General features: G+C 36.5%; 1 protein-coding gene across 3 annotated transcripts in view; it reads left to right on the top strand.

The window, feature by feature from the left end:
* Window positions 1–17,538, top strand: part of LOC124268192 (tRNA pseudouridine(38/39) synthase-like) — a 29,145-nt gene extending 11,607 nt beyond the window's left edge. For all 3 annotated transcript variants that reach the window (XM_046703217.1, XM_046703219.1, XM_046703218.1), the window contains 14 exons: window positions 2,940–3,067; window positions 3,598–3,738; window positions 5,153–5,213; window positions 5,408–5,492; window positions 5,897–6,002; window positions 6,425–6,485; window positions 6,973–7,106; window positions 7,866–7,983; window positions 8,330–8,393; window positions 9,165–9,227; window positions 9,696–9,753; window positions 10,078–10,133; window positions 10,535–10,651; window positions 11,668–17,538. In XM_046703217.1, the coding sequence (XP_046559173.1) occupies window positions 2,940–3,067; window positions 3,598–3,738; window positions 5,153–5,213; window positions 5,408–5,492; window positions 5,897–6,002; window positions 6,425–6,485; window positions 6,973–7,106; window positions 7,866–7,983; window positions 8,330–8,393; window positions 9,165–9,227; window positions 9,696–9,753; window positions 10,078–10,133; window positions 10,535–10,651; window positions 11,668–11,762 (1,287 nt within the window). In that variant the 3' untranslated portion in view covers window positions 11,763–17,538. The remainder of the gene's footprint in view (window positions 1–2,939; window positions 3,068–3,597; window positions 3,739–5,152; window positions 5,214–5,407; window positions 5,493–5,896; window positions 6,003–6,424; window positions 6,486–6,972; window positions 7,107–7,865; window positions 7,984–8,329; window positions 8,394–9,164; window positions 9,228–9,695; window positions 9,754–10,077; window positions 10,134–10,534; window positions 10,652–11,667) is intronic.
* Window positions 17,539–21,675: the final 4,137 nt, after the last annotated feature.

Here is a 21,675-nt window from a genome sequence, read left to right as displayed (position 1 = left end):
TGTTCATTGTATGGTTTGGTTGGTGTCTGGTTTTCCTTGGTGCAAGACATTGAAATGATTTATCACATGCTTAACATTGCTTAACCCAAGAAAATGGTGATTGGCAACATTACATGGTACATGATGTTCAGTGTACACACTTCAGCTGTGGTTGTCCTTTATGTGGGTGATACTATGCTTAACCATTTAATCCATTTCAATGTTTCAGGTTTAGATTATGTTTGAAGACCAATTAATCTTCAAGAGATCTCATCAATTCAATTGTCTGCTTGAATAAATGTATAATTCTTACACCTAGGAGGATGCCTTTGTAAGGTGGTGAATAACTAATATGGTGTACATATATATATCTGAATATATTTACTCGCACATGTAGCACTACAGCATCATTTGAATCTTGTTCAAATTGAAATGGAATGCATGTTCGTGTTGTGTTGTCTTGCAAATATAGACATGGCATGGGAATTACACGCATTATGGAACGAACAGATGCATGGGGATGATCACAGCATGAACATGAGAACAACCTGACTTAACAGACAAGTAGTCTCTATCATGTTTGTGCAGTAGTTCCCCCAGCCTCATGAACACAAATTCATTTGTTTCAGTTAATTTCACATCGGAATTGCATCTTTCACAGCATGTTTCTTTAAACTGTAAACATATTTCTTTCACGCCCAGTTTTTTTACATTTTCATCTATATTTTTTTACACTTTCTAATATTTTGATGGACATGGGATTGTTGTTTATTTTTGCCATCGCTGATATCGTGACTGCTGACTTAAGACCAACCTGGTAGGAAGTGTTGTTGCTGTATTTGACCCGTCTCTGAATTAGATTATGCAGTAGTTAAAGCTACTTTTTGTTTATTCATTTTGGGGAAGGAGTTTTGATTTCCCTAAACTATCCATATTTATTTAATGAATAAAGACAAATATAACCATTTATTTGGATTTCAGCTTGAATTATTTTGAAAAGGGATAAAAGGCAAAAGCACAAAAATTTGATGCTATGGAATGGTTTAAGTTTCAAGAAATATGTGTTCAAGATGTTTTTGGGAGAAATTTGGTATTCTCATCTTTGAGAATATTTTGAAGCGTTTAATTCTAAGGAAAGAGAATGAAAGTTTGTATTCCAAATGTTTTTATAATGATTCAATCAAATGATAATCATGTATTCAGGCAAAAGAAATATTCAACAAATTCAAATGCAACAAGAATTTTAAAGTGCTGCCATCATTTTTTCCGCAAAATGATTTGAAAGTCAGAATTTGGACAAATTATTCATGGATGTGGAGTATTTTTATTTATTTTTTGAGTGAGTAATTTAGTAGCTTAATTAATTTCTCAAATTAGTAACCAATAACATACCGATAGTGGAGTGTTTTTCTATATAATAATATGTTTTTTTACAGAAAAAATGGTTGCACTAGTCACATATTGTATAATTCACAATTCTCTAAGATCAGTAATTAGGTCAGATATTCATGAGTCAGGATAAGTATAAAAATATCAATTTTACTTGAAAAATTACATGTTTTTATTCGCACATTTTTCAGTGAGAAATTCTGCTTAGTTTTGTGGGAAATTCTTGTCTGAAAGCTCAGATTATGTTTTGGTGATTTTCTAAAGATACATAAGAACATGTATTGGGTGAAAGTGAAGCTATTTTCAACCTATTGCACAATTTCTCTTTGGTGATGCTTTAAGTTTCATGATGTTTTTGAGATGTTTATTTTTTATTTTCAATTTTTCGGGTATGCTGAATCCTTGAACTAATTACATGTATATCAATTAATTGGAAAAAAAACCCAGCATTTTTTGCCACAATATTGATGAGTCGGTGACACCTGGCATGTATATGAGGTGCATGACACATTGTGACACATTGTGAGTTGTAATTGTGTATATGTCTCACACTGTTAATATATATTTGTGATGTCACAATGTTCATATGCATGTTACTTGTCTGATGGTGATGAAATGTTCATAACAAATAGGAGCATGCATGATTATTATGTTACTATGGTAACTGCAGATTGTCCTTGTATGGGATCACTGCAGAGTTTATGTATTTGATTTTGTACACAAACTGATTATTGCATCTATTACTAAGATATGGGATTACTTGTGTTTGATATATTTTGTAGAAATGTTTATGAAAAAAGGTTAATACTAGTTATCATGATCCCAGTTTTCACATGTGTATGTGAGGCAAAGAAACACTTTCACCATGGTAACCATTGAGTGGTGAATATGTAAATTCTGGTACAATAAGGTTTAGTTGATTGTGCTTGTCGGAAGAGGTGACTAACAATGTAAAATGTTTCATGGGTGGCAGTCAGGACTCATGAAAGATGGTATTTGTGACCTGGATCTCATTGGTGTCTGTTTGTACACCCAGTTAATGGTTGTTATGTTCATGCACCCTGAGAGTGAAAGGTCATTGACTCTGTCCCTCAAGACCCGTGAAGATCCGTGTTAGATTTGATCTTCAGTAACCCATGCTTGTCTTAAGAGGCGACTATCTGGATTAGGTGGTCAGACTCGCTGACTGGGTTGACACATGTCATCGTATCCAATTGCGTAGATCGATGTTCATTCTTTTGCTCCCTGGATTGTCTGGTCCAGACTCGATTATTTACAGGCCGCCGCCATATAGCTGGAATATTGCTGAGTAACACTAAACTCACTCAATCACTCATTGACTCTGTCCCTCAAAACAAGTCTCTGACTGCACCAATGCTAATAATGAAGATAAGTCCATTTGTAATTTGACTATTTACCCATTATGTTGTTGTTCATGGCATTTCCTGTAATATTGCTGACTACATATACAACATGTAATGTTATAGTTAGGTTGATGGCACAAAGTTAGATTGATGACACCACATGACCACAAGTGTCCCTGTTTTTGACCATTGATTGTTCCCTTGCAGGACTTGTTAACGCGAGTCCGTCAGTTGGAGGCTCACGTGACCCAGCTGAGAAATATTGTGCTCAAGGGAGAGGTGAAGGTTGATTGCAAGAAGAAACTGAAGGTCCAAAGAGAGTTTGATTTCTCAAAGTGAGTGTTGTGATTGTCATGACTGTTATTGTTTTATTTCTACAGTAGTTTGTTGGGATTTAAGACACAGTTGATCCCAGTGGGCTGTCTTTGTCAGGTATAAGTGACTTACTGGATCACCTGTATGTTTGGTCCTGGTCCATTGTAATTGTTGTCAGGCTGCTGCATAGTGCTGGAACAGTGGAAGGTTGGTGTCATGGATGGCACTTATTACCCTGACCGGCACTAATCATCAGGGAATCTTGAATATATATTCAGCTGCAACATGGTATCTTCAATGTACACTCGCATGTACCTGCTATAAACTTGAAATAATCTGGAATGCTAGATTAACCTCCATTTCACACCCATTGTATATCCCAATTGTGTACATACAATCATGGTCCAGACTCGATTATTTACAGACTGCTGCCATATAGCTGGGATATTGCTGAGTGCTGCATTAAACAATAAACCAACCAACCAATTCACGCTCCTTTTACCTGGACTGGTGCTGAATGCAGTGTTAAACAAGCTTTTTTGTTTGTCAGGTACAACACTCGTCACATTGCCTTGAAGATAGCGTACCTGGGGTGGGACCACCAGGGCTTTGTGGTTCAGGAAGAGACAGACAAGACCATCGAGGCAGCTCTCTTTGACGCCCTGCTCAAAACACGGCTCATTGAATCCAGGTAAGACACTCGTGGACATTTCTGCCCTCACAATTATTATTATCCCCCGCCGCGCGTTGAGCGCAAAGCGGGGGATATAGTATTAGGCTACATACGTACGTACAAATTGGAACATCTTAAGAACCGTTCTCTAGATTCTATTCATATTTGGTACCTGGGTTCAACACAGTATAAGAAAGGTCGAAGTCAGGTTTGGTGACCTTGACCTTCATTTCAAGGTCACAAGGGGACTTTAACGTTTTACCTGCATGTTGAGCTATCTCAAGAACTGTTCACTGGTTTACTTTCATATTCAATACCAAGCTTTATCTAGGGAAGGCGCAGGGCCCAGTCGATTTTGGTGACCTTCACATAATTTTCAAGGTCATGGCGACACTGAAGATTTCAGCATGTAAACCTGAATTGTCAGCAAGATATTTCAAGAACTGTTCACTGGATTTTCTTCATAGACTTTCAAGACTTCCCTTGAATGTTTTTCAATAAGCAATTTCTTTAGTACTATTTTTGCATATTTCATACACTATGACATTCATGTCAAGGTCAAAGTCAGTCTTGAAAATATGTGTGTGTTTGAACACCTGAAGAGCAAGATATCAAGAGAGGTTGACTGGTCATGTTTTTGTTGACATTTAACTTAAACTTTTATTACTTTATAAGTTTGATTTGATAATTTACGGCGGGGGATTATGTCACGTTAGTGACAATGCTTGTTTTGAATTGTTATATTTTTGACATTTTGCTTCTGATCAATGATGTGATTTTACCAATTGTGATTATGATGTTGGATACCCAAGGTAAATATCTTCAAAGGGTCCAGCTAGCACATGTTTAAATCTGTCCCTATAAATTATAATCAGTTAATATACAACTGTATTGAGGCATACATATACTCTAAGCTTATCAGTAATGACTTAATTGCTTGGGATGGTCAAGGGGAGATAATTCACAAAAGAGTATGCTAACTAAAGATACAGCTTGAAGTGACTTGGAATATATAGGTAACTGAACTGAATTCAAAATCTAATGGTTTGAATAAAGTGTCAAGTAGTCTCTCAGATTTAAGACTCATAGTCTCTCAGATTTAAGACTCATAGTCTCTCAGATTTAAGACTCAAAGCTCTTAGATATTAAAACTGAACCCATGAGATCCAGAATACTTTCAAGAACTATTACTATTTTGGTGTCACATTGGTGTTTCATGGATGGAAGATATTTTTTATTAAGCTGTGATATTGCTGTCATTCGGTTGTATTGTTGTAACGCTACATTCACTCACTGAAGTAATTGCTTCAATGTTTCCCATACGGTACCAATATAGCCCAGATTCTATCATTAATTCTCACTAAATATTATAAACTTTTTTGCATTTTCCCAAGTATTGCATTGTGTGACAATGTGTGTGTTGATGTTGCAGAGAGGTGTCCAACTATCACCGATGTGGGAGGACAGACAAGGGAGTCAGCGCTCTCAGCCAGGTAAATATCATATCAATGCTTTCATGGTTTCACAGACCACCTCTATTGCGTCAGTGATGTGGCTCTTGCTGAGAAAATGTGTATTAATTTGTCAGGATAAATTTAATGCATCAGAATCAAATACAAAATTTTACAGTAGTCGTGCAGTAGAAAGTTTTCCTATTCTTTTGTTATTATGAAGGTATTTGTTACAGGTGATATCTATTGACCTACGGACCAACCTACTTGATGGGCCAGGTGTGAAACAGAGGGATGGTGGTTCAGCCAACCTCAGACAAGGTATGGGCTCATCAGAATTTTTGGGAAACCAAATATTCATTCCTCTACATTCAATCTGGTTGTCCTCTACAGAAAGTCTGCCAGCTGTGCTGCCTGTGCAAAGGGTATATATGTTCACTAACAGGGCGGTGGGGTAGCCTTGTGGTTAAAGCGTTCACTCATCCCGCCAAACACCTGGGTTCGATTCCCCATTTCTGGTGTCCCCCGTTGTCATATTGCTACAATATTGCTAAAACTAAACTCACTCACTGTTCACTAACTTCCATATGAAAAAATACTCATGGACAGAACCTGTATGAACTGTGTATTAACTTGCCAGTACCAGTTTGTTTTGCTGGATACTTTTTCCGTACACAAAACAAAATCATTACCTTGATTGCCAAATGTGATGTTGTGTGTTTCAGGTGAAAAGAGTACCGAGATTCGCTATGTACATATTCTCAACAAAGTTCTTCCCCCCGAGATCAGGGTCTTGGCCTGGGCACCAGTAGAACACAACTTTAGTGCTAGGTAAATAAATATGTTTTTCCCAGATTTATGAATTTTGAACATGGCAAAGTGAGTGTTAACAAAACCAAACAGCATTGAGAGAAGTCCAAGTTTGTCTTGTACGTTCTACTAAATTTGATTTTATGATTCAGTTTGCACTGCATGTTTTTTATAAGTGCTGACTTCAGTGGATTTAGTGGAGACAATATGTTATTGTTCAATCAGGCTTTCTTTTCATGCTTTCAACAGCAGGCTTATCTGGCAGAGATTTATGTATTCACCAGCTATCTTAATTTAGCTGCTCATTAAAACAATAACAGTCCCCATGTGTAAAAATTGTGTGTAAAAGATTAAAGGGAGGGATTTACACATGATCCTATTTTATTTTTATTTTTGTAATCTTTTCATGTTTTGTGTGTTGACACATTGTTGTTTTATTGCAGATTTAGTTGTAAACGAAGGACTTACAAGTATTACTTCCCCAAAGGAAATTTGGATTTGGGAGTAAGTAAGATTTCTATTACTTATTAGCCACATGCTAAAATCACTGTCTGTCAGTGCCTCACAAATGCTCACAGGTTTTATAAAAAAAAATACTTGGGGACCTGGTGTTGGGCTTTCCTATTGATACACACAGCTACTGGTCTCATATTCCAAGACTACAGAAAATTTAGACTAGTAAATTGTTTTCTCAAAATCGTTTTTCATGTTAACATTTGTCAGAAACGACCCACAAACTAGTTCAATATGACCAATAATGTCTACCTGTGGATTTCCTCCCATATGATCTTTCAAGCCGTGTAATAATGAAAGTACTATTTACAGTGAGGTGGTACCAAGCTGGTGCTGGTTTCACTAGTATGATGCAAGTTGAACCCTGCTGTCACAGACAGAATATTGGGTTCATTTGTTGATCACAGATAATTGTTCTATTGCTGATTTCTGGTTGTAGGGGAGATAACTGCACATTAAACTTACGTTTTAATTCCAGGCGATGTGTGAAGCATCAGCTAAACTGATAGGAGAGCATGACTTCCGCAACCTTTGCAAGATGGATGTGGGCAATGGTGTTGTCAACTTCACAAGAAGAATCTTATCTGCAGAGATCAAGATTTTAGATGAAAGGTTGTTATTATATATATTATACATATGGGTATTTATATAGTGCTATAGTCCATCCCATCCACATGCATGCTCAAAGCGTTTGTTTTTTTCCCCTCGAGCACTGGATGTCAATTTCAACTGCACATCATATTTTCAATTGTTATTATAAGCAATGAATTTCCACATTGGCCTGAAAGGTTTAACCGTTTTCAAAAATTAAACCGAACATAACTGAATGTATAACCAAACATGTAAAAGAAGATTGTGAAATGTTCGAGAGGCACAATAGGAGAAACCAACTTTAACTTTAGGTGCTTTGTTTTTCCCTCGATCACTGGATGTCAATCTCAATGGCACATCTTATTATTAATCTCAACTCCCTGGGGATTATACAACTCTTGCAGCCACTAGACGCACCGAGTTAGTGTGGCTTTCCCATCCTTATGAGGTACCCATTCACAGCTGGGTGGACTGGGAGACATAGTCACAGTACTTTGTCAAAGTTTACTGTACGTTGCTGTACCCGCAACTAGGTGTTTGCACGTATTTATGTGGCCACCATCTGAAAGAGTCTGCACACAAAGTTTACTCTAAGGTTTTTACACCAGGTCACAGGTGGGCTCGATCCCGTCACCTCAAGCTCGTTGGATCACTAGCCAGGTGCTTTAGACAGTTCACCCACCAAACCCCCATACATAAGATTGTGATGGTGTCTTGAACAGATGCACATTAAACAAAAATTTGAGCAAGATTTGTTACAACAAACATTTTCAATTGCAGAGAAAATGGGTACCAGATGTGTGAGCTGACAATAGTGGGTCAGGCCTTCCTGTGGCATCAAGTACGATGTATTGTGGCCATCCTCATGCTGGTCGGACAGGGCAAGGAGGGGCCAGATGTAAGTACTGACTGTCACCTGGATATTACAGAAGACCACCTTTCAGGATTTGATACTGTGTCCCTTCCTAGTGTTTGTTGAAAAAAAAAAAAAATGTGGCCACAGTAGTGAAAAGTTTATAACTGGACAATTTGCAACTGCTATCTGTAAAATTAAAGATGTCTTTCTTTTGGCTGCGCAAATATCGTTTGTTGGTTACAACATAGCAAGATTTGAATATCCCCTGCTATTAAGTAAATATAGCAAATATTATCTATGGTCTAGTTGTCATGTTTCAATCACTGATTTTCTCAGTGCTGTTAAGAGCAGAGAGTAAGTGAATAACATTTTTGTTTCTTTCGTACAGATTATTGATGAATTGCTGAACATCGAACAGAACCCCAGAAAACCTCAATACACGATGGCCTCAGGTAAGAAAACAGATCACAACTTGATGTGTGTGAATGGCATTTGAAAAGTGCAGTGGAAATATGTTGTTATTAAAACTTGTAACTAACAGAGCCGATTGATCTTGTTGATAAATCAGTCACGGTTTCAGTATATGCAGTAATTCTTGTTTAAAATTTTGTCAGCTGCATGCTTTATGTCTTCCTTCCACTGTTGGGAGATTTTATGGGCTTGAGGATGAAAGGCATGAGTTTCTACATGTCCTCTAAGGTGCAGCAATAAGAGGGGATACATACCTTGGGCATGTAAAAATGCTTTTAATGTAGGTTCAGAAATCGGTTCACCATGGTTGTTTTGGGTCTTTCAGCATATTGCCCGTACTCACGGGTTGTGCCTAATGGTAAACATTTGAGACCTGCGTCACCTTCAAGCTTCCTCTCCATGTCCTGATATTTATGGAATACTGTTCAAGGAGGTGTTATACCATACTGACTCCCCCCTCATTACCCCTGGTGCCTTATCAATTCTGTCACTCAGAAAGAAAAGATATATATTGATAATTAATATGGGAGCACGAAAAGTATGCTGTTTTAAATGTCCATCTTTTATTTCACATGGCTTGTATTGTACTTATGGGACAGTGGGGAAGCCTAGTGGTTAAAGCATTCACTTGTCACAATGAAGACCTAAGTTCGATTCCCCACATGGGTTCAATGTCCCCTGCCATGATAATGCTGGAATATTGCTAAAAGCGCTGTAAAACCTTAACTCACTCACTCCTTTTGTACTTTCAGAAATACCTCTTGTGCTGTATGATTGTGATTTTGGAGATGATGTTGAGTGGGTCTATGAAGCAGGTATGTGTGGACAAGAATATGTTTATGACAAGTTCTATATGACTGTATTCTTGCTGGCCTTGACAAGCTAGGACAATTTTTCCCCCATAAGAATAGAGCGTTGTTTTTGGATTTTTAGAATATCTTTTTCATTTTCCGATGGTACAAATGTAAACGTTTGTGTGCAAATTGTAAAACTGACGTGAACACGGAGTAAATCTGTATAGACCTCTAAAAATGCAACAATATGTTAAAAGTCTATTACTATAAATAAATTAGTCATTGAAGATGACTTATTTAATCAGTAACTGTAGAAACAAATTCTGTGAGATCGGTCAACACAATAATGTAACATGATCCCCTTTTTAGCCAATCAGAAAACAGTAGTCTGCTTGTGTGTGTGGCTAATTGTTTCTCGTTGTTTACTGAAGCATGAATACATTGAATCACTTTCAAGATATTTATTGTAATGCGTTTGTCTTCCTTTAGACTGGCATGAAGACAACATCCGCCATCTTCAGCAGCTGTGGGCTCAACATGCAGTCAGGTAAAGTCACGTGTTCAACTTTGTTTGCACAGTCAGCCTATCCTGTTATGTGATTGTATACAATTATTGACCAATACCAATACTAACCCAGGTGCCATATAGCTGGAATATTACTGAATGCGGCCAACCCAGATCTCCACTCCACTTGAAATGCAGTAAATTCAGGCTGTTGTTGTTGGGGTTTGATCAGTCATTACAACCCTGAAGTTGAGATAGCGGACTATGATTTTAGTTTTGTATAGTAAATTTTTCATTGACCTTGTTTGAATGAAATGTGACATTGCAGTTTGTAAATAGTGATGAGAATTGTTTCTTTTTCTACAGGGCAGCCATGATTAAAGGCATGTTGGACCAGCTTGACACAGCTAAAGTTGAAACAGGTAAGCAGTGTTTGGGGATTTGTTGGACACACATTCAACTTTCAAGAGTGGTTGTATATTGTTGACAAAGTGTGAGATATAAATTAACCAAAAGTAAGACAAGTTATTCACATGTCATTCTTATGCTGTGACTTGTATCTTAGACAAAAATCTAAGTCAGTTGATTGCATTCTTGGAATTCGTGAGTGATGTTTTCCTGATAGTAAGGTCTTAGTGAGATAGTGAGGTCATAAACTTGATAAAAATCATGAAACGTGTTGTCCCATATTCAGACAGGTGTTGGCCCACTTTCTGAAATGAGTGAAATACCACTAATTATCGTATCAGAAACCTCCATTTTTATACCAAATATAGGGTTAATCATGCTGGTGTAAACACTTACACAATGTTTTATCCTTCAGAGTCTGACATTGCTCCATGGAATGAGTTGAGTGCACCCATTCTGCAGCAGTCAGAATGGCTCACACCGGGCAACAAACCCAGGATATACAGGCCTTTGCTGGAACGACCCATGTGCGGTAAGAGCAGCACATTTATTTCCACATACATGTGTTGTCTCAGCAACGTGCAGAGTTGTTTCCCCTGATTTTAGTTAGACTCCTTTTATCTCATTATTTCAATGATTCTTGGTCACCTGTGGTTAAATGTGTCAGTTCAGCTGCTAACATCTACGAACGCCATCTATTTGGACTTCCTTTTTCATGCTTTTAGAATCTGAATAGCTGTTCAAAATTGTGTAAAACACAATTCACTCATTCTATATCTATGGGGATCCAGTTTGAAAGTGAAGGTCCCCAGCAACACTTGTTTGTGTTAAGCGAGGAAATTGATCTCCGATTCATTGTAAGATTTGAAAATCCATTGACCAGTACTATGTAGCTGTGATATTGCTTAGTGCACCTCCATGATGTGTAACAGTTAGAGCATCTACCCAGGGCAGTGGGGTAGCCTAGTGGTTAAAGCGTTAGCTTGTCACACCGAAGACCCAGGTTCGATTCCCGAAGCTCATTTCTGGTGTCCACCGCTGTGATATTGCTGAAATATTGCTAAAAACGGCATAAAACTAAACTTATTAGAGCATCTACCCACAGTGTGTAAGGTGGGTGGTTTGATCCATGGTAGAGTCAAAAATGTTTTTAAAAGAAGGTACTTGTTATTATCCTGACTCGTGCTCGGCACTCAGTGAGTATCCATGTTCAACTGCAGCATGGTATCTCAGTGGGTTGGCTGTATGGAGCGATATTAACTTGAACTTAAACATAATACATCCATGCACATGCACATGAGCATGTACGTCACTACATTTTACCTTTCATGCCATGTAAACCTCAATCCCTCAACGGGCAGTGTGGTAACCTAGTGGTTAAAGTATTCGCTCATTTTGCCAAAGACCCGGGTTCGATTCCTCACATGGGTGCAATGTGTGAAGCCCATTTCTGGTGTCCTCTTCCGTGTTATTTATGGAATATTGCCCAATACCAGCGTAAAACTAAACCCACCTACTGTAAACCTCAATCCCATTTTTGTTTTACAGATAGTTTAGAAGACAGAATTGAACATTTTGCCAAGCGTCGGAAGACTGGCCATCACACAGAACACAGTGAAGACAATGGAAATGGACATTCATGAAATTAACTTCTAGGATTTCATGGAAAATTGGCTCCCACTGTATGTGTGGAAAATTTCCAGTCTGACAACCGGGTCCACTTGCAAACCTACTGAACTGAGAAACAGTATGGCTTCCGCTTATGGCTTCCACATATGGTGCAAACATGTATTAATGACCCTTCCTTGACTCTTCTGCTTTGGGAGTTAACAATGTTGACACAATCATTTTCCTCTTATTCCTGAGGAATTAAAAATGTTAACACAATCATTTTCATTTGCTTATATAAGGCAATCTGTAGTCAATTCTTTTACAAATTATTCTTTACAAGAATAGTTTTTATTTTTCAAACTTCATGCAAGGGTACAGAATGAAGTCATGCCTCTGAAGTTTGACAGCAAAAACCTCAATCCTTTTCTTTGCTATCAGTCTTTATATTGAAGATGTATTAGATATGGCTACTGCGATCGAGTCAGATATGACTTTGATGGTGTATTAGATTTATCTTGAAGCCTGCCTTGGTGCAATTTGTGGAATTTATTTATGATCTGCTTCTGGCATCGTTTTTTAGCTTTTCTTTATGCTAAACCTTTTAAGACTGAATTTTGGTGAGAAAAAAGTGATTGGGGATGTTTGTCAGTGAAGGTTGAAGGTGATGGAATTCTAGGGTCATTCTTTCTGCCTCTTCCTATTGTCTTTGTATATGAGATTGAACCATGCTCATTAAACACATTCCCTTTTGCATTTAACTTACAACTGGACAACTTTAGATCTTTTAATTCATGACTTGCGATATGTTTTTTACGTCATTCCTTGTGTGAAAAACCTCAGTCATTAAATAATTGCATTTTGCTTTCATTATTTTCACTGCCTCATGAAATTTTAAGTTTGTTTTTAAGTTATATACAAGAAAAAGAATCTGTGTTTTGCAATATAGTCTTTGAATTTGCAGTTATGATTGCATTGTAGTGGTTAAAATTGAAATCAGTAGTGAAATTAAATTGGAAATGCCTACAGCTCGTTTGTCATTTGGCACATTTGACACTGGGTTGTACAGTTAAAGATATGATGACAGCCTTCTACCATGTATACTCAGTGCACAAAATCTGTGTTTGTCAGGAAAGTAAGTATGCACAGCCCTTTCATCTTCATCTTTGTACAACTAACATGAACTTGCAAGAGAGATGGCAGTTGGAATAGTGCCAGTATTTATGCCTTTCAAGTCTTTTCATATATCCTTTACAGTTCCATCCATAATTGTTCACCAATGCAGGTATAAGTTACTTGTACAACTGGTCAGTTTCCAGTAGGGCAGTCATTGAAAATATCAATGTCTGTACACTTACGTCTCCTGATGCTGTATAGGTAGACGATGACGATATCGGTACAGGTATAGTTGTTGCTGGGGTACCCCCCCTTTACATGGCCTTCTTTATTGAAAATTAATTTCTTTTGTCAACTGTGTTGAATGTTAAAGGAATTAAAACCAAAACAAATGTCAATGTTAACAAACATGGAATCTTTTTCCTCACATTGTGATCCTTGAGTTTTTCGTACACCCAGAAATGTAAATGCAATGTTCTGGTCTCGGTCAATGTATTGATAAAAAAATACTTTTCAGATGAGATATCAACATGAAATATCCTTTCAATGTCAGTCGTAGTTCAAGTAAAATTATCAACCATATTTGCATAAATTCTTATTTGCAAAAGGGAGACTTTGTAATAATGAGGTTGTTGATGCTTGGGGGCTTCCATACTGAAGGACAGCCTCTGGCAGTGCCAAACATTGCACTCACTGATATTATTCCAGTTTGTTGATGTATGTTAACATATATGTGTTTCTAAATGGCCAGGCAGACTGTATAAATTATTCGTTATAACGTGTCCGTGCTTCCACATGTATTAAGATATTTGTTTATTGTGCCATATATGATTTATTTACTCTTGTAGGTGGTGCATGCAGTAGTCTTGGTATTTTGCATGATGGATGGTAATTTATTTGTTGGTCAGTAAGTGAGAAACACATGGGCAGTGGTCATAGAGGCTTAGAGGGACCTTGAAGTCATATCTGCAGATAATTATTGCACTTTATATCAAGAGAATACAAAGACTTGGTAGTTGTCAGGTCGAAGTGTTTGTAACTAGTCAAATAGTCTGCTCAATGATTAAGATGTTCATAAACTGTGAAAACATTTCCATTTGTGTGTGATCACAAGGACACGTACACTAGTTTCTACTGGAAAGAACTGGTTAAGTTCTAGAATGTCTTCACCTATGGTTGTTATCAGCTGTATTGTCCAGCTATGGATATAACTGAAATTATGACATGTTTCAGCCTTACCATAGAATTCTATGGGTTTCCTCCTCATCTCTGGTAACGATATAATCAGTATTGTCAGTTTGTTTCTGTCATACTGTCATATGTTATGAAGAATCTCCACATTTGGTGCTGTTCTAGTTCCATTTACATTGTTTCCAGAAAGCCCTTCTGAGACATCATGGAAACAATTTGACGTTCGAGAATTACACATGCTCAAGTTGAATAGTATTCTCTCTGACAATTGAATGATTATATTATTTCAAGTAAGCCTGGTTTTATGGATTTTTTGCATCATTTTCATGTGAAATTCAATGAATTATTTTGAAATTTAAGTTACCAGGTTCCAAGATTTTATAGATGTAGAAAACCTAATTTATTCATGTCTAAAGATTTTTTAGAAAAGTGCTATGTGAAAGAAAAACTAAATGTGCATTTTATTTGGAAACTAGTTTGTTTTTTGTAATGCAAGTTTAACTGTACGCTAAAAGAATAATAGCCAGTTTTCTTTGAAAGATAAAATATAGAGCTCAGTTTGAAAAAGATTCACCAGGTACATATTATTTCAAGTGCTATGTAGTTTAGTGTATGCATGCCACACCTAGTCATTGTTATGCATGCTATATATTGAGACATTGTTAATTATTGTGTATGTCATGTTGCATGTAGATTTTGCCACACCAGTTAGTCCATACTCATTTGTACAAATATGTATCAATATGAATATCGATCTTCCAGTTTTACTGACAAGCTTTCATTTTTAAAGAGAAATGGTGCCAAAACTACACTCACACAATGGGTCAGAGAACTTTCCTCGTGTTACTTGTCAACGGCTCCAGCTTTTTTAAGGTGCTCCATGAAGAATATAGAGAAAGCATCCCTGGTTATGGTTATGTGTTTTAAGAGCTTCTAACAAAATACTCATCAGCTGTTTGTCATGGTGGTGATGCTGAGGTTTCTAGTCATTTCATCATCATTGTGTACTCTTGGTCAGAGGCATTGTTATCACTGGCACAGTTTAATTGTAACTTGAGCTGACTCTGTAGGACGTGTTTGCTTGGATGCTATATCCTTTGACGTGAGTTGCAAGATGTGTCCGAATCATGAGTGGCAATACAATAGATGTAGTATGTACTCAAATGATATGTCCCAATTCTGCCATCAGTAACTGTCATTTTGCGAATCATTGTCCTCGTAATAAACAATCTTTTATATCCAGGACATCAAGTTTGAATCAAAATTTAAAAATGTACATATTTGCATTACCTCAAATGGTTTTAATGAGTTTAGGCCAATCACATCTCAAAATCCAGATTGTAAAACCAACTCTCACACCATTTGGGCAAATTGAGACTTTGAAATTGAGATTCATATCTAGATTACTACACGAAATCTGGCAGGTGAATTATGTCCTAACATAATCTCTCATCGATATTAATACTGTTGAATAGTTGCCATTTGGTGAAAAATTGTTACAAGATGTATTTACCATTTAGTCAGTTAACAAAATTATGTGAGGCAGTAGAATAGCATGTCCACATAGGTACCCGCATATTGTAACCCAGATCTACCCTTTTCTTGGGTAAAGTGTCTTCTTAAATTACAATCAAACTGTGTCCTTGTTTTCTTGTTCTATGTACATGTATGTAAGGTGGGTTTTCACACCCGTTGTCTTGGTGAGTGTACGGATTTGTCGGTGCATGGGTTAGTATGTCTCTCACAGTATTATTTCACACATGTTATTGTTTTGTGCAAATTTATTTGATATTTTATGCCATTGTCACTGTTTATATTGAATATGAATTTGGATGTCTGAATTATATCACAAGAAAAGTGTATTTCTACGTCATATTTTTCAAGTACAGGGTCACTAGGAATTATCAGTTACATGTACTTCATGATTTTAGATCTATTACCAGTATATTCACAGATTTTCCCGTTGTCTCTGGAAAAAAATGCCCTAGTCATGTTTTCAGATACCGGTATGTAGTTGTTAATGTCTATAAAGAGCATTGCTTGTATTCCTAGTAAACAGCTCCTAGTGAATTTTGTTTAAGACAAGCCGCAAGAAATATTTACAAATATTTACACATGCAGGTTGACTGATGTTAAGAGTGATGCTACAAATTCTGTTTCTAAAACACATTGAAACCTTTAATTTCTTGTGGTAAAATGTCTAAATGTTGTTACAGTAAAGACTCAAATAAGCTTCCATCTTTTTATCACAACACTGAACTATTTTCAGTTCATGAATTATGAAATTTATAACTGATTTTTATGAATTTCAAGTTGAGATATTGTTCTTGAAAATTGACAGATGTGATATTCCTGTGAACTACAAGCCAGACTTTAGCATTATATACATATTTATTATCATAGAATATTGTTTTAGACTTTACCAAAGTATTCACATCACTTTAGTATTCACACCTTAGTATTGTTTGATGCCAATCTGTTACTTGTGTGCATCTTAATACGAAATATTCTCATGTTTCAGACACACTAGTTCGAGAATATGTTGTTCAAATATATATATCATGAACTTTGTCAAATGTTGGTTCTCGATCATGACATCAAATGATTCTGTCCATGAATTAATGGAAGTAAATATAAATTTTGTTCGTATTAAGCTTTTAAATATTTGTTCTTGAACAGGAAGTCAAATATTAGAAATCTTGTTTCCTAGTTATCTCTTTCTTTTATTAATGTTGTGATTTATCAAAGTCAACGAATAAGTTGTAGAAGTTACTGAAGTTACAGCAATGTAGTAGTAAGGATGGTCTTTTTTGTTACTATATTTGACCTGTTAAGGTACAACTCCTTGTTAAAAGTATTATAGTCAGCATGTCTAAACACTTAAAGCAAGTCAGTGTTGTGGAAGGTTTAAGTCAGTCCTTAACTCAATTTCGAGGTGTTCAAATCAAGAGTACTCAGATATAACGTGTAATTTCTTAAAATATGTTGCCAATAACCGCAGATTGGCCCTGATCATTGCAAGAACTTGAACAGAAGAAATCCTCTCCTGGCTAATAGTACAACATGAACAGAAGTGGTTGCCAGTTACAGGAAAATAAGGACAATAAATCAATGAAATCAAGCTCCATATTGATCATCGGACTGATAAATCGGCTTCATTTGTGTGTCAGTTTGTGCTGCCATCTTGTTGGTCAGTTTTAATGCTATGTTAAGGCATTCCAAAATAGTAAAATGTCCAAAGATTGTGAGTTCGGAAATTGTACAATGGTCTTGGGGATTCCTGTGCACTCTGCCCGCACAGATCTACAGTATATGCAACATTGAATACTGATACTCTTTACTGCAAAAGTCATTTATTACGCCCTTGTTACCATCCATGTATTCCATTCAGCTGGATATTCAATAGTATTGTTTCTTTTTTTTTTGTGCATGCCTTTGTTGAAAATAAGTCACTTTAGTAGCCTCTGTAACTTAATATTATTAAATAAACTGCCATTGTCCTTAGCCATTTGTTTTGTCTTCATGAAGAAAATATTGCGCATATTTTTGTTGTGATCAATACACTGATATTACCAAATTGAGTTTTATTGTCAGGTTTGGTGGAAGAATGGATGTTTCTTTTATACTGCAATCATTTTGTAGTCCAGGATAATTGTTGCAGTCTGTGAACAATCCATTCGGGCAGGAGCAATATAGCATCACAGACAACTAACAAATATTCATACAGATAAGCCCTTATCAAAAAGGAGCTACTTAAGGTATCCAAAGGTTTATAAATTTCATCCCAGGATTCTTTTGGAGAGGAGCACGGGGTAGTCTTGTGGTTAAAGGAGTTGCTCTTCACACAGAAGACTTGAGTTTGATTCCCTCATGGGTACAATTTGTGAAGCCCATTGATTATGCTGGACATGATATTGCTTGACTATTTTTATCCCACCGGCATGTAATGCGGTGGGATATAGTCGTCGCTCGCCTCGTCTGTCCTGTCCGTCCGTCCGTAATCATTTTGTTTCCGAGCATAACTCAAGAACCGCTTTAATATTTTTCAACAAAACTTGGTAGATATATCAAACATAATCCTAAAGTGGTGCCTTTTGCTATTTGCAGATTTTTGTCATTTTATTTTTCTTGGTTTCCATGGAAACATTTTGGACTTAGTCCCAAAAGTGAGGGATGGCTTTCGTTTCCGGAGCACAAGTCAAGAACCGTTCAATATTTTTCAACAAAACTTGGTAGATATATCAAACAGATCCTAAAGTGGTGCCTTTTGCTATTTGCAGATTTTTGTCATTTTCTTTGGTTTCCATGGAAACATTTTTCCGGAGGGGTGGGTTTCATTGGAGCACAACTCGAAAACTTCTCAATATCTTTCAGTCCCTTGGCAGATATGTGAGGCAGATCTTGAAGTGGTGCCTTTTGCTATTTCCAGATTTTTGTGATTTATTATTTTCTCAGTTTCCATGGAAACAATTAGCGGCCTTAGTCTCAAAAAGGGAGGGGTAGGTTTTGTTTCGAGCACAACGCTTTCTTAATATCTTTCAAAACTTGGCAGATATGTGGAGGCAGATCCCAAAGTGGTGCCTTTTGCTATTTGTAGATTTTGTCATTGTTATTTTTCTCGGGTTTCCATGGAAACAATTCAGACTTATAGTCTCAAAGGGCGGGTAGGTTTCGCTTCCGGGCACAACTCAAAACTTCTTAATATCTTTCATTAAAACTTGGCTGATATATGAGGCAGATCTTGAAGTGGTGCCTTTTGCTATTTGCAGATTTTTGTCATTTTTTTTTCATGATTTCCATGGAAACGATTTGCAATTAGTCTAAACTCAAGCTGGACTTAACATAACTGTCAGATGATTTGCTCTTTCAAAGATGTGGGGCGGGGGATATGTCATCTTCTGATGACTCTTGTTAAATTTTGCTGTGTAAAACCATATTCACTCAAGCTTTTGAGCTGTCAGCTCACTCAGCCCAGAATAAAGAGTTTGAAGTATGGTGTACAATAGACAAAGGCCTAGTAACAGCAATGGAAACACAGGGAATATCTCCAGGATTCCAGCACAAAATATTCATTTGATACTGAATACTTGTAACTTAGTTGAAATCTTCATGAATTTCTTCATTTTATATTTACCCAAATTGAAAAATCAAGAATATCTAACCATCTGTATGCCTTGATGGATGTTGAAGATCACACACGAAATCCAAGGATGTGCTCTTTCATAATTTTCACCATGACATCTTAACACTTTATAGGGTTGTCTTCAGTTGTTTTTCCTGCACACTGCTGTTGATTCTGTAACAAACAAAATTCAAAGAGACTTGTATGTCAATGTTCAGGCTTACAAGCTCTGCTTTTCCAAAATTCTGAGGTATTTTAATATTTTGTTCACATCAAAAATGTAAACCTGAACATAACAGCCTCTTTTTGTATATTGGTTCTGTTGTTGATGAAACACTAACATCTTCATAATATATTTTCTTATTCCAACTATGGAAGTTGTACTGAAAATTTCTTCAGACCCAGGTTTGTATTGGGTTCTGAACAAATCTCAGTGAAACCCTGGATTCACTTGGGACTTTACCCATGTTCAATATCTTTTACATAACTTAGGTATGATATTATACAATTATAGACTCTTGTAGAGGTCGATATCGGTTTTTCTCAGGTCAATAAAAACCGATATCGACCTCTACAAGAGTCTATAATTGTTTTATTATATAATGAAAGAGAAACGGGTTTTAACAAAACTTTTAATACACACACTGTGCCATCTATCCGAGTGATCTGATTGGCTGAAAAGCGGGGGAAGCCCCTTCGTATGGAATTCCTTGTCTATTTTTAATAACCCAAGTCAATATCGTAATATATCAGAAAACTCAAGTCAATATCGTGTTTTGTAGTCAATCATGTGATGGTCTTTTGACCAATCGTGGTACAGGAAAAATACTACCTATATAATAAATAGGAATACTGCTCAGACCTGTGTAATACAGGAATACTGGTAAGAACTGTGATATATACAGGAATACTGGTAAGAACTGTGATATAAAGGAATACTGCTCAGAACAGATATATAGGAATACTGGTCAGAACTGTGATATACAGGAATACTGCTCAGAACTGTGATATATAGGAATACTGCTTAGAACTGTGATATACAGGAATACTGCTCAGAACTGTGATATATAGGAATACTGCTCAGAACTGTGATATATAGGAATACTGCTTTGAACTGTGATATATAGGAATACTGCTCAGAACTGTGATATATAGGAATACTGCTCAGAACTGTGATATATAGGAATACTGCTCAGAACTGTGATATATAGGAATACTGCTCAGAACTGTGATATATAGGAATACTGCTTAGAACTGTGATATATAGGAATACTGCTCAGAACTGTGATATATAGGAATACTGCTTTAGAACTGTGATATACAGGAATATAGGAATACTGCTCAGAACTGTGATATATAGGAATACTGCTCAGAACTGTGATATATAGGAATACTGCTTAGAACTGTGATATATAGGAATACTGCTCAGAACTGTGATATATAGGAATACTGCTTAGAACTGTGATATATAGGAATACTGCTCAGAACTGTGATATATAGGAATACTGCTTAGAACTGTGATATACAGAAATACTGCTCAGAACTGTGATATATAGGAATACTGCTCAGAACTGTGATATATAGGAATACTGCTCAGAACTGTGATATATAGGAATACTGCTTAGAACTGTGATATATAGGAATACTGCTCAGAACTGTGATATATAGGAATACTGCTTAGAACTGTGATATATAGGAATACTGCTCAGAACTGTGATATATAGGAATACTGCTTAGAACTGTGATATATAGAAATACTGCTCAGAACTGTGATATATAGGAATACTGCTCAGAACTGTGATATATAGGAATACTGCTCAGAACTGTGATATATAGGAATACTGCTTAGAACTGTGATATATAGTAATACTGCTCAGAACTGTGATATATAGGAATACTGCTTAGAATCTGACAAATCCCTGGGTGACAGCATGAGCATCAACATGATCAATCCACACACAAAAAATGATCATTTGTCAGCTCAATTGGCAAGTTTCAGATACTGGGGACCAGTTTTATGCTGATACCTTGTACAAATGCATATACAGGAATACTGCTCAACTGTGATATATAGGAATACTGCTTTGAACTGTGATATATAGTAATACTGCTCAGAACTGTGATATATAGGAATACTGCTTAGACCTGTGATATATAGGAATACTGCTCAGAACTGTGATATATAGGAATACTGCTTAGAACTGTGATATATAGGAATACTGCTCAGAACTGTGATATATAGGAATACTGCTTAGAATCTGACAAATCCCTGGGTGACAGCATGAGCATCAACATGATCAATCCACACACAAAAAATGATCATTTGTCAGCTCAATTGGCAAGTTTCAGATACTGGGGACCAGTTTTATGCTGATACCTTCTACAAATGCATAATAAGCACAGTCTCCAGATGTATGTGTTTAGAAACTTTATTATCAGTTGTACATCTTGTTGAAGCTGACAAACACATTAATAATCAGGACACAAACATTTCACTGACAATACAAGTAATTCTTTTC

The sequence above is a fragment of the Haliotis rubra genome, unplaced genomic scaffold (genome assembly GCF_003918875.1).
Source record: "Haliotis rubra isolate DU_JTF1 unplaced genomic scaffold, ASM391887v1 Scf137, whole genome shotgun sequence".
Classification (NCBI taxonomy): domain Eukaryota; kingdom Metazoa; phylum Mollusca; class Gastropoda; order Lepetellida; family Haliotidae; genus Haliotis; species Haliotis rubra.
The sequence above is the reverse complement of the archived record's forward strand: the minus strand, read 5'-3'. Positions and strand labels throughout refer to the sequence as shown.